Source organism: Gordionus sp. m RMFG-2023, chromosome 2, assembly GCF_954871325.1.
Source record: "Gordionus sp. m RMFG-2023 chromosome 2, tfGorSpeb1-WG-v2, whole genome shotgun sequence".
NCBI lineage: Eukaryota > Metazoa > Nematomorpha > Gordioida > Chordodea > Parachordodidae > Gordionus > Gordionus sp. m RMFG-2023.
In genome coordinates, this window is record NC_088776.1 from 48,290,895 (window position 1) to 48,307,113 (window position 16,219).

General features: G+C 25.1%; 1 protein-coding gene across 1 annotated transcript; it reads left to right on the top strand.

The window, feature by feature from the left end:
- The first annotated feature begins 391 nt into the window (after positions 1-391).
- Positions 392-5,696, top strand: LOC135923096 (receptor expression-enhancing protein 5-like). The gene is made up of 5 exons (XM_065457664.1): positions 392-589; positions 629-722; positions 765-903; positions 4,796-4,949; positions 5,042-5,696. The coding sequence occupies exons 1-5, from the start codon at positions 430-432 to the stop codon at positions 5,107-5,109; spliced, it is 615 nt and encodes a 204-aa protein (XP_065313736.1). The 5' UTR covers positions 392-429; the 3' UTR covers positions 5,110-5,696.
- Positions 5,697-16,219: the final 10,523 nt, after the last annotated feature.

A 16,219-nucleotide genomic window follows, 5' to 3' on the forward strand; every position in this document is an offset into this window, starting at 1 on the left:
ACATTTTGTGCTCTATATATATACATTTTAAATTTACATTTTTACATATTAAAATAAAAAGTTTTTTAAAATAAAAAAAGAATTTAGACAAGTTCGTCCTTATACTTTATAAAAAGTAAAAGAAAATTAAAGGTCATTTAATTTAAAAAGAAAAAAATATAAAGTTTATTCAAAATTTATATATTAACAAAACCAAAAAAAATATTTATTTAAAAAAACTAATATAATAAAATTTAGACCCTGATATATATATTAATAATAATTTTATACATTTACAAGTCATTCTAAATGTGGATAATTATTTATCAAACTATTGTATCAATTTGTACGATTTTAAAGGTTTTATAAAATTTAAATTCTCTGTACTTAAAGAAATATTCATTCACGGGAATTTCACGTTCTATTTCTAAAATTTGTCAAAAATATTGAATGGAAAAGGTTATAGAAAAGATGCCACCTTTATTTAAAGATAAAATTGAACCTGCTTGGAGAAATTTAGATAAATCTTTGAACCAAAAAAATTTTGCCACAAACATTTTAAGCAAAGTTGAAGATACTACCAAAATAAATCGAAAATATATTCTTTTAGGTATTCTTAAGCTTTTATGCTGTAATAAAATTTTTATAGGGTTAGTAATATTTATTGCTCTTTATTTAATGTTCGGATATGGAGCTCATTTATTATGTAACCTCCTTGGATTTGCATATCCTGCATATGCATCGTAATAAAATTTTTAAATTTTTTTATGTAAAATATATTATAGGTTTAAAGCTATTGAAAGTAAAAATAAAGAAGATGACACTCAATGGCTAGCATATTGGGTAGTGTTTGCTGTTTTCAGCCTGATAGAATCTTTTGCAGATTTAATATTATCATGGGTGCCATTTTATTATTTAGCAAAAGTATAGTATTATTTATAGATACTTAGCTTAGTGTTTTTTAAAAATATAAACAATAATTATTTTATAAACAGTTAAAAAAAAATCTAGATTTTTTATGAAATCCACAACAATATATCTATAAAGAATTTGGAATTTTAAATAAAGCTTAAGATTTTAAAACCTTAATTCAATGGCTCTTTTTGAAATCTTATTGATTAAATATGTATCAATCAATATTCATAATATAAATCTAACTTGTTTATGAGGTGATGAAATCTATGTTTTATGATACTTGATTTATAAAGTATGAGATATATATTTGTAATGAATTTTGATAATTTTAAGACCTTAATTCAGTGTCTCTTTTTATAAATTTTATTATTTAAATATGTATCAATCAATATGCATTATATAAATCTAACTTGCTTATGAGGTGATGAAATCATAATTTTATGATACTTGATTTATCAAGTATGACATATATTTGTAATGAATTTTAATGAATCATAATTTTATAAAAATTGTTTGAATATTTTATAAATTTTATTATCTTATGTCAAATATAGTAGTGATCTGCATCGGGCCTAATTTTTCAAGCCTGGCCCGAACCTGAAATATATTTTAAAAAAATTTACTGGCCCAACCAGGCCCGAATTTATTTAAATATAGAAATTAATTTTTATAATTACTTAAAATAAAAGACATATGTTATATAGCATTTAGTTTCAATAAATTATTTTAAAAAATTTTATTTTACATAAAAAATTTAATATAAAATTGATAAATTTAGATATATTTAATAAAATTTCCAAGGTCACTCCTGACCCGGCCCAAAATTTTTTAAAAATATTAGGTCTGGCCTGAACCCAATTTTAAATAGAATTAGACCCGAGCTTGGCCTGAAGCCCGTTTGTACCAGGCCAGGTAAGGGCTGGGCCTAACTTTGCAGATCTCTAAAACATAGTGAAATTATCAATATATATAATTCAAGAATATTTTTCAAAGGATTTTGGGAGTTCAGCACCAACCTAAATTAATCAAGGAGGTTGTCAGTTTTGAAGGTTGTGAAATTAGTATTGTCTTAATAACTCTCCCCAAAATATTTATTATTTAGAATGTATAGGAAGTGGCTTTGAATTAGGAATATCTGAAGTATTTTTATTAAATCAAACATTGGTGAAATTCCAATAATATAATTTTGAAAATAAAAATTCTCTCTCTAATGCAAATTAATATCATTTATATCAAAGTAGCGAGCTAACTTTTTTGGTTGCTATAGCTAATAGCGGCTACTTTTTTTGTAATTATTTAATTTATAGCGCGCTACATTTTTTAAATTTTAAAAAATGTAATGAAGGTAAGTATAAACATGAAAATTTAAATATAATATCATAATTAATTATAATTTTTATGTTTTATTATTTAATTTTGAAATTAAAATATAATTTCAATTTGTAATTTATATTTTCATTTGTATTATAAACCTAAATCACGTGTTAATAATTTAAAATGTCATGGCCTATGGATATCCAAATCGTTGAAAGTGATTCAGACAATGATATTAATGAAATGGAAGTTACCAAGGGAAGAAAATGTTCTTAATAGCTATAATACAAATTTCCCATTCCCTAGATTTGAAAATTTTTTAAATAAATATATAACCAAAACTGGTTTCAAATTTATTTATTTAAAATGTAAAAAAAAATATTTCCCCAAATCAATCCAGTAGCTATAACCTCAAAAAACACCCAAAAGTAAATTGTCATTTTTACATTCTAATAATATTTATTTTATAAGACTGTTCATGAGTTTTAAGGAAATGGAGAAACATCTAAATAATTTTGGTATAGGCGACTCTACATCCAAAAAGACTAATTCAATTCAAACCAAATTAATTAATAATGCAAATGACAATATTTCTCAGAAATTGGCTGATAAAGTTATTGTTGATTTTATAATTTGTACAGTTCAGCCAATGTCCTTAGTTGATAATCCATCATTTACCATGATGATTAAAACTATCCCCCTGGTATAACAATTTTATGCCGCCAGACACTAATGAATAAAATAGCATATAACTTTAAAATGATGAAAGATGCTCTAATAGTAGAGTTATCAGAGATATCATATATATGTACCACGGGAGATAGTTGAACACATAACAGAAGGTAAAAACTTATTTATATTTATAAATTGATCTGATTAAATATTTTCGAGCTTATTTGGGAATCACAGGCCATTGATTAGACCCTAGAACTTTAAAAAGAAGATCAGTGGCATTAGCCCTCAAAATGATAATAGGATGCCTAACATACGATGTACTTGCAAATAAAATTATTGTATCTCTTTTTTTTAAATTTTCTTAAAACTTTTATCAATATATGTATATAAAATTAAATACGACCATACCCTCAAGTGCTAGTGTCGAGAGATTATTTAATAAGGCAAAACATATACTTTCTGATCGTCGTTCTAGACTTGGGGATGATAATATTGAAATGATTTTATTATTAAAATGCAACAAATTACCATAAATATTTATTTTTATTACATAAATTTTTTTATAATCAAAACTAACTATATTTTAATATTTATAAATGTTGATTTTTATATATTTGCTATACAATAACATTATAAACAAAAAATAAAAAATTTGTTTGTAAATTTTTTTTATAAAAAGTAGCTAAAGCTACTTTTAAAAAATAGTAGCTAATAGCGAGCTACTTTTTTTGTCAAATAGCGGTAGCACGCTACTTTTTTTAACATATAGCAGTAGCGCACTACTTTTAAAAGTAGCGTTTAACAACTCTGATTTATATACTATGTTTAATAATTTAACAAGAAGTTAATATATAAATTTTCCATTATATTAACTCACATTTAACGATAATTTATTTATTTTATTTATAGCCACAAAACATTATAAAAGCAGATAATATATAATTATAAATAAAAGACCATTATAATATAAAGTATTACTACATGCATTGAATAAAATTATGAGATAAAGATATGTTACATTAAGAAAAAGATGAAATACAATAATTAATATGCCAACAATTCATAAAAAAGGGATGGGGGGAGTCAATATAGTTTTCCATACTAGTCTTTTGTATTTATAATTTTCATTTAAAAACTATAATTTACGGGGCTAATTGACCTTATAGTTGTGTAATCATAATTACAATAATGGATTAACATTATATATTACATCCAATTATTATATGATAATACTAATATGAAGTAATTAGAATCAAATTCAACAAAAAAATTTATTTTTTAAAAAATAAGCAGCCCTTCAGTTTTAGTAAAATCCCATGCGAGTGCTGGAATATATAGCAATTGTTTTCATGTTGTGTCTAATCATCAATTGTTAATAAGTGGCTCTTCTTCCTTAGTAACATACCATGCATTGTTTTAAGTTCCATACCTTGTGAGTGCAGGAATTATATGGGGCCTTCCACACCAGCTTGCAATAAGCAGGTGCCTCTATCCTTCACAATGTAAGAATTGGCTCAGAATTAGGAATATCAGAAGTATCTTTATTATCAAACAACAAACCAATAACATAATTGTGAAAGTAGAAATTATGTCTCTAATGGTGTAAAATAATATATTTAAAGTATGTTTAATTATTTAACAAGAAGAATTAATATATAAATTTCTCATTATATTAACTTTTACCTCTAACAATAATTTTAATATTTTAATTATAGCCACATAATATAATATTTTAAATATAAGACCATTAAATATAAAGTATTTTTACAGAATAGTTTTAACAATGATTGACAAAGTTGGTCATTTTTTGAATAGTTATATTTATATTGTAAAATAAATTTGTGTTATAAATTTTAATCAATTAATTAAAAGTTATAATCAATTCTGCAATAATATAATTCATTATTTACAGTGTTTGGTTTTAATCTACCTCTATCATCCTACCACTTTTGGGGCAAGAGTATTATATAAAAAATTTATTCGTCCCTACATGCTAAAATATCAAGGGGCTGTGGACACTGCTATGAACAAAGCAAATAAATTGGCTGAAAAGATCACTGAAGACAGTAATTTATCTATAGATGCATTAATATTTAAAAGGATAAATGTTTTTATATTTTCTTATAATACTCATATTTTTGTGTATTAATTTTTTTAGCCAGAACTAATGTTGTTTCATCTTACACTGATGGTCTTGTTCATGAAATAAGAAGCAAAGGTGATTGATATATTGGCATGATCTACCTGTACAACTAAAAAAAAAATATGAAAGGCACTGTATTGATTTTATTTAACATTTTGTACTTCGTTTTTTTGGATTTTTTTTACTCAATTTGTCACTTTTTTATCGATTATTTTTACATAATATTATAAAATTTAGGATTGTATTTGATTTATACTAGTCCACAACCCCCCCGTGATTAATTTATTCTAGTTTATTCCCTAAAATTACAAGACCATGTATTTATAAATATGTAATCGATCTGCTACAAAACCGTATTAACAGTTAAAATTATATACCTTTTTCAAATTATTAATCAACATTTATTATAATTTTTTTTAACCCTGTTTTATAATGTTTTATTAATATATTTTTTTACAAAAAAATGCACCTAATGTGATATATCCTAGATACATGGCGTTATATTTCATTCGCATAGATCGTTTTTATTATCTGTTCAATAAATAGATCATTTCATCGATTTAAACAGAATATTTTATTGAGCATTTTTATATAAATATTATGCTTTTCTTTGTAATACTTAATCTTTGGGATCAACCATTAATATGAACAATAAAAAATCCACATTTAATTTATAAGTACTATATATTCCATATTACTATTTGAGCCAAAAACATTTTATTTTGATAAAAAACGAATGCTATATTATAAATTTGTTATTCAAAAAAAAATGCAAATGTTTTGTTTATATTTGAAAACGAAGGTCGGTATATATTAAATGATTTATTTATTTTAAATAATATGTTGACATATATGAGAGAAACATTCTTCGGACTAATAAATATATTGATAAATTTTAAGCCATATATTTTGGGCCTTTTAAAAGAATGTAAATCTGCCGTAAACAATCCTTTTGAACGATTACCTAAATATAAAAATCGATTAAGTGTGGGTAGGAATTCGAATCCGGAGAAGAAAACCCGGATTTTTGGAAAAATATCTGAACCGAACATGAACCCCGTTTATAAAATTTTCAAAACCCCAAACCGAACTCGAAAATTTTATTTGAACCCGTGTTCAGTTAATTGTTTAATCATATATTAAGATATTTTTATAATTGTAAATATAAATATTAAGAATTTAATTGAGATTTTATAAAATTTTCAAATTAAGATAAGTGTTAATAAATTTTAAACAACTTAATTCATTTACGCCATTTTTAATTTTTTTTAAAATTTATTCTCAAAGATTTCTATTGGAGTGTTAATAAATTTTAAACAATTTAATTCATTTAAGCCATTTATTTTTAATTTTTAACTTATTCTCAAAGATTATTAATTAGAGGAAAATGAAAGTGAACAAATCAAAGTAAAAGTGATTATATTGGATATTGTTTAAAGAAATACGTCTTAATAAAATATTTAAAATTGATACATGACTATGCTTTGATTTTTAACTATATTTTGCCCATAAATAAAATAAAAAATTTATTTTTTATACCAAATTAAGTCTAGTTTAAATCAATTCAAAAATTCTAAAGCCCTAGTTGAACTCGAAACCAAACCGGGGTGCAAAAATCTGAACCGACCCAACCCATATTTTTTTTTACCTTAAACCAAACCCGGGCAAAATTTTTGCCTGGTTAGCACCCTTTTTTGAAAAGGGGCCGCTAAAAAGTTTCTAATTTTAAAAAATAGCAAATTGTTGTGGTTAGATTGTTGGTTTTGCACGACCATGGTTTTTGGTCGAAGAAATTAACCAACCCAACCAAATGGGTCGACCAAATCGATAGACCCGAACACCAACCCAAAATTAACTTATATTTTATTATGAATTATTTTGCTTGATCATATTCTTATGTATAGAGGACAAATATTTCAGTTTTAACATTGAAATAATTATGTTTAATAATATATTCGATGTTTTAAAAAATTGTTTTCTTATATTCTGAAAATATTGTATAATTTTTACATTAAACTAGCAACTCGAGTTGTGATCGAAAAATAGAGGAAGATCAATTCAATTCCATATTAATTCACATCGAATTCAAAACAATTATCTTCTAAGACGGAAAAATTTATAGGAATTTATCGATTTTTATAATTCATCAAAAATTGAGGGTAATATATGTTTATTTAATAATTTTCAGGATCTGCCTAAAGTCGTAAATATTAGCTAAGGCTCAAGCTGATTAGTTGAGCTGGTTTAGGAGTTTGCTCTAATCATCCCAATAGTTGGCTCGAGTTTAATTTTGAGCCGAAATATATATATTTGTTATTTAACTCTAATTCGGTCATGGATAATAAATTAATTCTTTAATATATAGCCAAAAATTGCCTTCCCATCAGAATATTTAGCAATATTGGTTATCCAAAAAATTTTAAGAACTTGTATAATATACTCTCTATAGAATATTTCTATCTAATTCTTGTTCGCAAGTATGATAAAAAAATCCTTCACTGCAATACGATTAAGAATTCCATTACGAACTGATTGAACATTATACTTTAGACGATATTTTAATCATCAAATTTTATAAAAATTTGTTAACCAATATTATATTTTGAGTTTTAAGTTTTGATATTCATTTTTATTTATATAAAATTTATTAAATCCGTTATTAATATCTGTGAATAATTATATATTTATTGTCTTAGAATAGATAAAATAATTTTAATGAAATTGTTACGCTTTTTGATAATTTTGATAGAATTTTTACGGGCAATTAAATTAAATATAATTAAAAATAGATCCTTATCACATGACAAACCATGATATTTTTTTAACAAAACAATTATTTATTTCTGTAAAGATAATTAGAAATATTTAAAATATTGGGCAGATCTATGTACAAAATACTAGTTTGATTTTCTGAAATTTTATTTATTCTTCTAAATTTGTAATTAACTCTTTAGCAATTTAATATATAAATTCGATTGTTCACCATAACTAGTATAGTATTATCTAAAATATGGTGATATATAACATAACTCGGTGTTTTTATACCAATATGTCCGAGGACAGTATTATTTCGCGACATAATTCTTAAATATCAATTAACCATAAAGATATGTAAAGAAAAAAAATACTTTTATATATTTTGAAAAATTAGCTTAGACCATTTTCAGACAGAACGTTTATTTCAAAGCTGTTTTTGGGTAATACAAGCAATATTTTTTTATTTTTTAACATAACTTTTCTAATTAATTTTTTTATAAAATTTTATATTTTTAAAAAAACTTTGGAGCCCCATTTCAAGACGCCATTTAATCGTTATTAAAATCAAATCAGTTTGTTTTCTATTTCCGATTAAAAAAAATGGGAATGTTGATTGTTTTTTTAGAAAATATTATATTATATAAAAATAATTAATTTGTCAAGTTAGTATCCTTTGTTTGTAAATAAAAAAAATATATTGCTGGTAACATTACCCAAAACCTGTCTAGAAATAGCCTTAGTCTATTTTTTATAACAATTTTTTAGATAAATATAACCCCGGTTTCCCGTATGAGATTTTTATATTGAGACAATCTAGGATTTATATGATTAGATTCGTATCTGCTTATAGTTGTTCTACACCTAGCCCACATAAAAACAATTTACCAAACTTTTTAAATCTTCTAAAATTAATTAAAAACAGATAGCATGTACAACATATGTATATTATTTATTTAATAATACGACAATATATTTTAATTACATAAATATAGCGCTGTAAACGTTACTGCAAAAAAGAAAGTTATACTTGAAAAACGGAACGCGTTACAATTACTCGTTACCTTTTCAAAAAAGGAACGCGCGTTACCTACTTTTCAAAAAAGTAACGGGCTACTCGTTACTTAAAAAAATTAAATATATACAAAAATAATATTTATTTTTTTTCTGACACTATACAATAAAATAAAACTATACAAAAAGAATATATAAGATCGTTTTATAAAAAAAATATTCATATATTTAATTATAATAAAAATAAAATTATACAAAAATAATATATTATAAGATAACATCTTATGTAACAATTTTATTTTTAGCCATAATTGAATTTAAATTTTGATCAGACAAACAAAAGCACTTAGTGCTCAACATAGCTGGTTAAATAATGGGATGTTATATATAGAATTTGAATAATAAATAAAATCTATGAAATTCTCATACTGAAATACTCGTCCTCTATGTATAAAAATATGATTTGAGCAAAATATTCACAATATAATATTATAAATATTATATTAATGAGTTGGTCTTATGTTTATGTCGATGCTGGTCGGTGCTCGGGTTTATGGATTTGGTCGACCAGATTGACCCATTTTATTGGGTTGTTCTGGTTCATTTTTTCTACCAAAAACACTACCAAAATTATGCTAAGTCGACCCAACCAAGCAATATAACCACACTAATATTTATATAAAAAAATATAGGAAAAATTATTAATTGAACTAAGATTTTTAAGCATAACAATTTTTTATTATCATATTGAATATATATATGTTGATTTTTCTTATCTTTATATATTCTCCGTTTTGGCTGAACAATTGGAAGTACTTATTCTAAAATATGTCAATGTTTCATACTTTATTAGTCTGACTTTAACCAGCATAAAATGAAAAAATTATATATAACAGAATTTTGGCAAACCTTAAGATTAAAAAGGGACTGAAAGCATCATTCTGAAAATTTTATCAATGTTTAGTGCTCAATTTTATAATTTAATCCGTTTGGTAGACAGTAGAAAGAAAGAAAAATGGCATTGTAAATTATAAAAAAACTATACATCTGGTCTGACTAGCACTTTTAATTCCTCAAGCAAATATGAGAACCACAAAAATAAACTGAGTTATAAACCAAATGAAAACTGCGACGTCGCGTTTTAAGCTTGAAGTTAACCAAGTTTTTGAGAAAATTTGAAACCTATACCAAAGCATTAAGTATGGCTGTATCGATATTAAATATCGGGTCGGCGCCGATATTAGACTTACATAAAAAATATCGAATCTGCTAAAAATTTAACCGATGCTGATTAAATGCATATTTATTTTTGTACACATTTTTTTATCACATTTATTATTTATTTTCGAACTAATTTCCATAATCTTCATAACTCCCATAAAAAAGTGTTTTGTAAAATAAAATTTTTTAATGTTATATTTTTTTAACGATAGAAGAAGTAAAGTATATTAAGTAATATAAAAGAAAATTACCCAATATTTTATTTTTATTTGTTTATTCCTTTTGTTTTTGAGAAAGATCTTATAGTAAATAAAAATCTGCAAATTTAAATTTATTTAATTAACGAAGATATCAATATTTTATCTCTGATATATCCTCTTGATTATTGAAAGGTTAAAGCACAAAGGCTTCCAACTCTGGCAAATGCACGTAAGTATTTGGTATCTCCTGCAATAAATGTTTCATCAAAATCAGCCTTAAGAAGGGGTCATTAGGCCCTGCCGATTTAACCTAAATAGTTTTTATTTAAAAATAGTTTTCTTTTTATATATTGCTTTTTTTTTTAAATATATTTTTTAATAGATATGATATGTATATTTTTAATCAGGGTTGTGTATTTGACCGGTCAAATATGATTCGGTCAATTGACGGATACTTGACTGGTCAGCTGGTCAAATTAAATAAATATTTTTTAAGTCAATATTAACTTTATTTTATATATAATATAATAGTAAAATGAATCTACTATATTTATTTTATAATATTTTTTAAATTCATTGCTATTCAATAACAGATATTTAGCTCTCCATGGCAGAGTCTTGTTCTGATTCATATTTAATATTATCATATTCTTATTTTTTAATCAATTTTCCTGTTGTCGAGATTTTCAATCGATTTCTGCTTTAATTACAATATTAACCCAAATCGACCAATTTCTTTCTGAAGAAGAGGTAGAAATAGGAATTGTAGTCAAAGTCAGCGCATGGTGGGCAATGTTAATTCTACTAACTTGAGGCGGGAATCTGATTGTTTGAAGTTATTACACATAACTTGTTATTAAATATATCACTTTTACTAAGCAGCATTGTGTTGCCATGTTTTTATATCTCTTTTCTTTTTTCCATATTTTTAATTTTCCTTCTTCAAATTTTTTAGAGTATTTAACAGTATTTGACCAGGTTAAATACTCCTCCGGTCAATTGATTGAATATCGACCTACTTGCCAACCCTGTTTTTTAAATTTATAATCATAAATTTATCTTTTAACCTTTTAATTATTGCATTTAAAAATTAAAGATTTTGATTAAATAGGATATCTTTAATTTAAATAGGATATCTTTAATTTAAATTAAAGCACAGTAGTTTTCGTCTTCTTTTTTAGACAATACCGATATTAACATGTAGCTTACCGATGTCATCGACACAACAAATAATAATATTGTACATTTATTGAAAAAAGCAAAGATAGAATTATTTATTTTTATTTTTTTAAATCTATTCATCATTTATAATTAAATTAGTAGATTTATAGTATAGATTGGAGCTGCCCGAAGTCTGTCCTATAATTTTATCCTGCCAAATATTTTCAAGTCTGACCGGGCAACTTATACGAAATTATTCTATTCACCTCAAAATGATTGCGGACCATGTCGAAAAACATTTTCAAACATTTTCCCCTTGCGATATCTACTTTATATATGTGAATCATAAGTAAAAATAAATAAATATTTAAAAATCATTTTTTTTTCTTTCTTATAGGTAAGAAATTTGTATATATATAGTTTTATTCTTATAATTTTATAGCTCCGTGGGGTAAAATTTTTTTTAAAATAATTTAAATTTTGGGGTACATGTTCAAATTGAGAATACTGGGCTATAGTGAGCGGTGGCGCATTCGTATTTTAATCATATTTAAAATATCGTATGCTATATCAGATATTTAATATATTTATTTTATAATCAAAATTTTTATTTTTAATATAGAAATAGGCCAAATTTGGAAAATTAGTCTCCGAGGATAACCAATCTACCCCCTCCCCCTCCCGGAAGATTCCCCTTCCATAAATTTAAATGAATATCCGATTGAAATTTTTTTTAGTAGACAAAATGTCTGGCAAAATATTCGGGGAACAAAATGCTAGATTGAACAAAATTTCTGGTTGACAAAATGTCAGATTGAGCAAAATTTCTGTGGATTAAATGTCCGAAGACAATATCTTATAATAATATTTAAAGAAACGTTTATTGATTATTCGCTCAGTATTTTTTTAAAATATATTTAATTTATTAGAGTAAAGATGTGCAATGCCCGCGAGCTTGTAACGATTTTTTTAATTGCGGTTTAGGCAAAATCATTGGGTCGGATGGGCGGGTAAATATTATGAACGCCCGACCTTAAAGAGCATAAAAATAAATTTTCTAAAGCCTAAACTTGTTAAAATAATAAATTATTTTGTTTATAACTTTCATGATTAAATGACCTGATGATAATTCATTCATATATATGATTATCTTTTTCTACATTTCGTGTTTGCTAAAATCATGAAACCTAAATCGTCATAATTAGCAAAAGTTTAGAACCAGGTCGGGTACAAATTTGGCGGGCCGGTCCGCAAGAAACTAAATTTTAACCGGGTCGGACCTGAAAATTTTATCTGTGGATCTCTAGTATGAAGTTACGCTATCTGAATAAAAAGCTGAAACCATCGGCTTATTTCTTTTTGAAAATTTATATATAAAAATATGACGATTCCCGATTAGAGGTGGGCGCGGGCCGTGAAATTACGCGTGACCCATCGTGTCACGGTGGGCCACGGCGTGAGTGTGAATAAATTTTTAATTCCAAGGCGTGATTGGGAGTGACGGGCCTTCCCAAAATTTTCCCCAGGCGTGATCGGGCGTGAACATAAATTTCCCGTGAATCACGGAAATTTTAATTTTTATAATTGTTTTTTTATAAATATAAATTTGCAATTTTATAATTATATCATATATTTTCTTATTTAATTTAGTTCTTTTTTTAAGAAAGAATAATTTATGAAAACTAAAAATCTTCCGCATTTTATAAACAACATCCGGTAACATTTCGTTAGTTCTATTTTCTTTTATGTTTGGGTGTTTTTTATCCGAGACTTTATGCTAAATTTTGCGTAAATTTTTTACAGAATTGTCAGTTATATTTTATTTGTAAAGATCTTCAATCTTTAAATGTATCAAAAAGTGAAGGATTTTACAAGATAGGTCAAAAGATAAATGTTGGTGTTACTTTGGATAACAAAATATAAAAGATGTGAACCGGAAAACTCTCATGAATTAGGTCCAAAAATATACAATGAAATGAAATTTAAGATTAAAAGCATGATCAATAATAATTACTTGTCCATAATCACTGATATTTGGACGGATGACTATAAAAATAAGTTTTTTAACCATTAGAATTTTAAATTAAAAACATTTGTTTTGGCCACAAGGACAATGGATGAAAAAAAACGTCAATATTAAAAGTGTAGTCAATTCAATTTTAGGAGAATATACAGAAGTAGAAAATTACTTAAATAAATGTATAGTTGTAAGTGATAACAGAGGAAATCTTATAAGTGAATTCAAAGGACGAAACGCTAGAATGTATATGCCATATACTAAATAATATTATGCATTATATTTTTTGACAATTGTTTAATTGAAATAGCCTTAAATATAAATGGTGTAAAAAAAATAGTACAATATTTCAAACAATCACAGCTAATAGCAAACTAAGCCACACCCTTAAACAAGATGTAATAACGAGAATAACAAGATGGAATTCTGTATATATCATGATATGGAGTTTCTTAAAATAATATTCTGAAATACAGGTGTACTTGTTTAGCAAGCAAGAATTAAAAAGATTAGCCACAATTAATATCAGCATCATACGATAGTTAGATAAATTTTTATCAATATTTAAAGAATGCTCGGATAATCTGAGAGCAGATTCTCGTCTCACAATTAATGAAGTTTGTCTATGGAAACAAATTAGTAAAATTTTCTTAACCTTCTGAACGTGATACAATAATAATCAAAACATAGGCATAGCCATGGGGGGGGGCAAGGGGAAATTTCCCTCCCCTTCAGAAATTTATCACTTTTTGTAAATATCATTTTTAGCTAATAAAAAATATCCCCCTTAATCCTCCCCCCACTTTTTGACCCTCAAATATGTATGCATATATCTTAAATAATAATTTGAAAGAAAGAATGTAAAAGTTGTTATTTTTTTATAAAACTATTCATCATAATTTATAGATTTTTGGGAAAATAAATTTATAAATATATAAAATGAACCAAAAATGTTTTTTAATAAATGGAATATAAGCCAAAGATGAGTCTTAAGACAGAAGTGAAATGTATTATAATTATTAATAATAGATCCATAAAATTACTAAATAATATAATATATCAAATATAATTTTTTATAAAGTGAGTAATTTTAATTTATTTATCTTAATAAAAGTAAAATATAGGTTAATGATGCTTGGTACCTTAAGGTACCATCTATCAAATTTGAATTTTGTTCATTTTTCATTTGGATAGGCACTACCAAATATATTTATAATATATATTTAAAAAATCGTGATTTTTGGAAAGCCTCTATGGCCTAGTAGGCATTGGTTTACTTATCCCATTCTCCCGGGTTCGAATCCCGGCAATGATCATGTTTTTTTTCTTATTCATAACTTGGTGGTTCCATCCTTGGGGGGATAATATATAGGAGGCCGGACTCGACCACTTGATTCCGTATTAATATATTAAATAATAAGGATCTTATTACATTTTAATAAATTTTGGTCGGTATATAGCAAATTAGGTTGGTATTTAGAATATTTCCATACATTCACTTGGTAGTAAGCATCATTAACCTAAAATATAATTATAAAACTATTGATAAAATTTAATCATAAATTAAAAAAATATTAAAGCACAATACAAACAGTCGAATATTATATGTCGTAGATTTACAGTATATCTAATTATCAAATGACAATCAAGTAATTTTTACCAATATAGCGAATTATATATTTTACAGAAAACTATAAAATATTTATAAGGACATCAGAAAATATCTTAAGACATTGTGGAATAAATAATATGAAGTTTAAATTTTAATATCATTTTTACTTAAAATAAATAGATGGCGTTAAATAATTGAATGCAAATTGTTGCTATATTTAATATCAAGAGCATTGATTAGTAAAATTTGTTAAATAATTAACTGTAATATATTATCTAACTGTCAAATATGTCTGTAAAAGTGGAATTTTACCTAGTATTTTATAACTAATTCTATATAATAGAGTAAAATCAATTATATGTCTATTTACTTTTTATAAATAAATTTCTTATAATTGTTTGGAATAAATTATTACCATGCTCTTATATTAAGGTATATACAATACAAGTAATTTATTATATTTTTATTTTATATAAACTTTGTTCCAGGCTTATTTTTTTTATTAAAATTTGTAAAAATATTTTATGACTATATATAGACTAAAGTAACCCGGCCAATTTTTTAATTCCCCCCCCCCCTTATGGAAATCCTGGCTACGCCTATGAATCAAAACCTTAAAATACAGAACAAGATTTCTTTTAAAAGATTATTATGCAGCCACTACATAAGGTAGGCTTAATTCTAGATCCTAATTTCAAAAGACTTAAGTTTTTAATAAAAGAAGAAAAGGATGATATATATAAAACAATCTTAAAATGCTAAATGATATAAAATTAGATGATATGCATAAGTCGATGCCAACTATCATTTATAACTTTCCTAACTTATCCTAAACTCATAAAAATCCTTATATTCTAAATGGTCAATACCAACTATCATTTATAACTTTCCTAATTCATCCTACACTCATAAAAGACCGTATAATCTAAATAAAAAATTTAGAAAATTTCTAGATGATTCTGATGAAGCATCAACATCACCGGTGAAAGCTGTGAGGATGAAATTAAAAGATTCATATAAGATAAATAACAAGACAATATATTGAAGTTTTGGAAGCAGGAATATTCATTTCAATTTTTGAGAAAATTATCGATTAAAATGTTGACAGCTGCAAGTTCGGCTTCTAGTGAAAGGTTATTTTCTAGCCAATCTCTTATTAGAGGAAAGACGTACACAATTGAAATAAAAAAAGATTGACAATTTTCTTTTTCTTA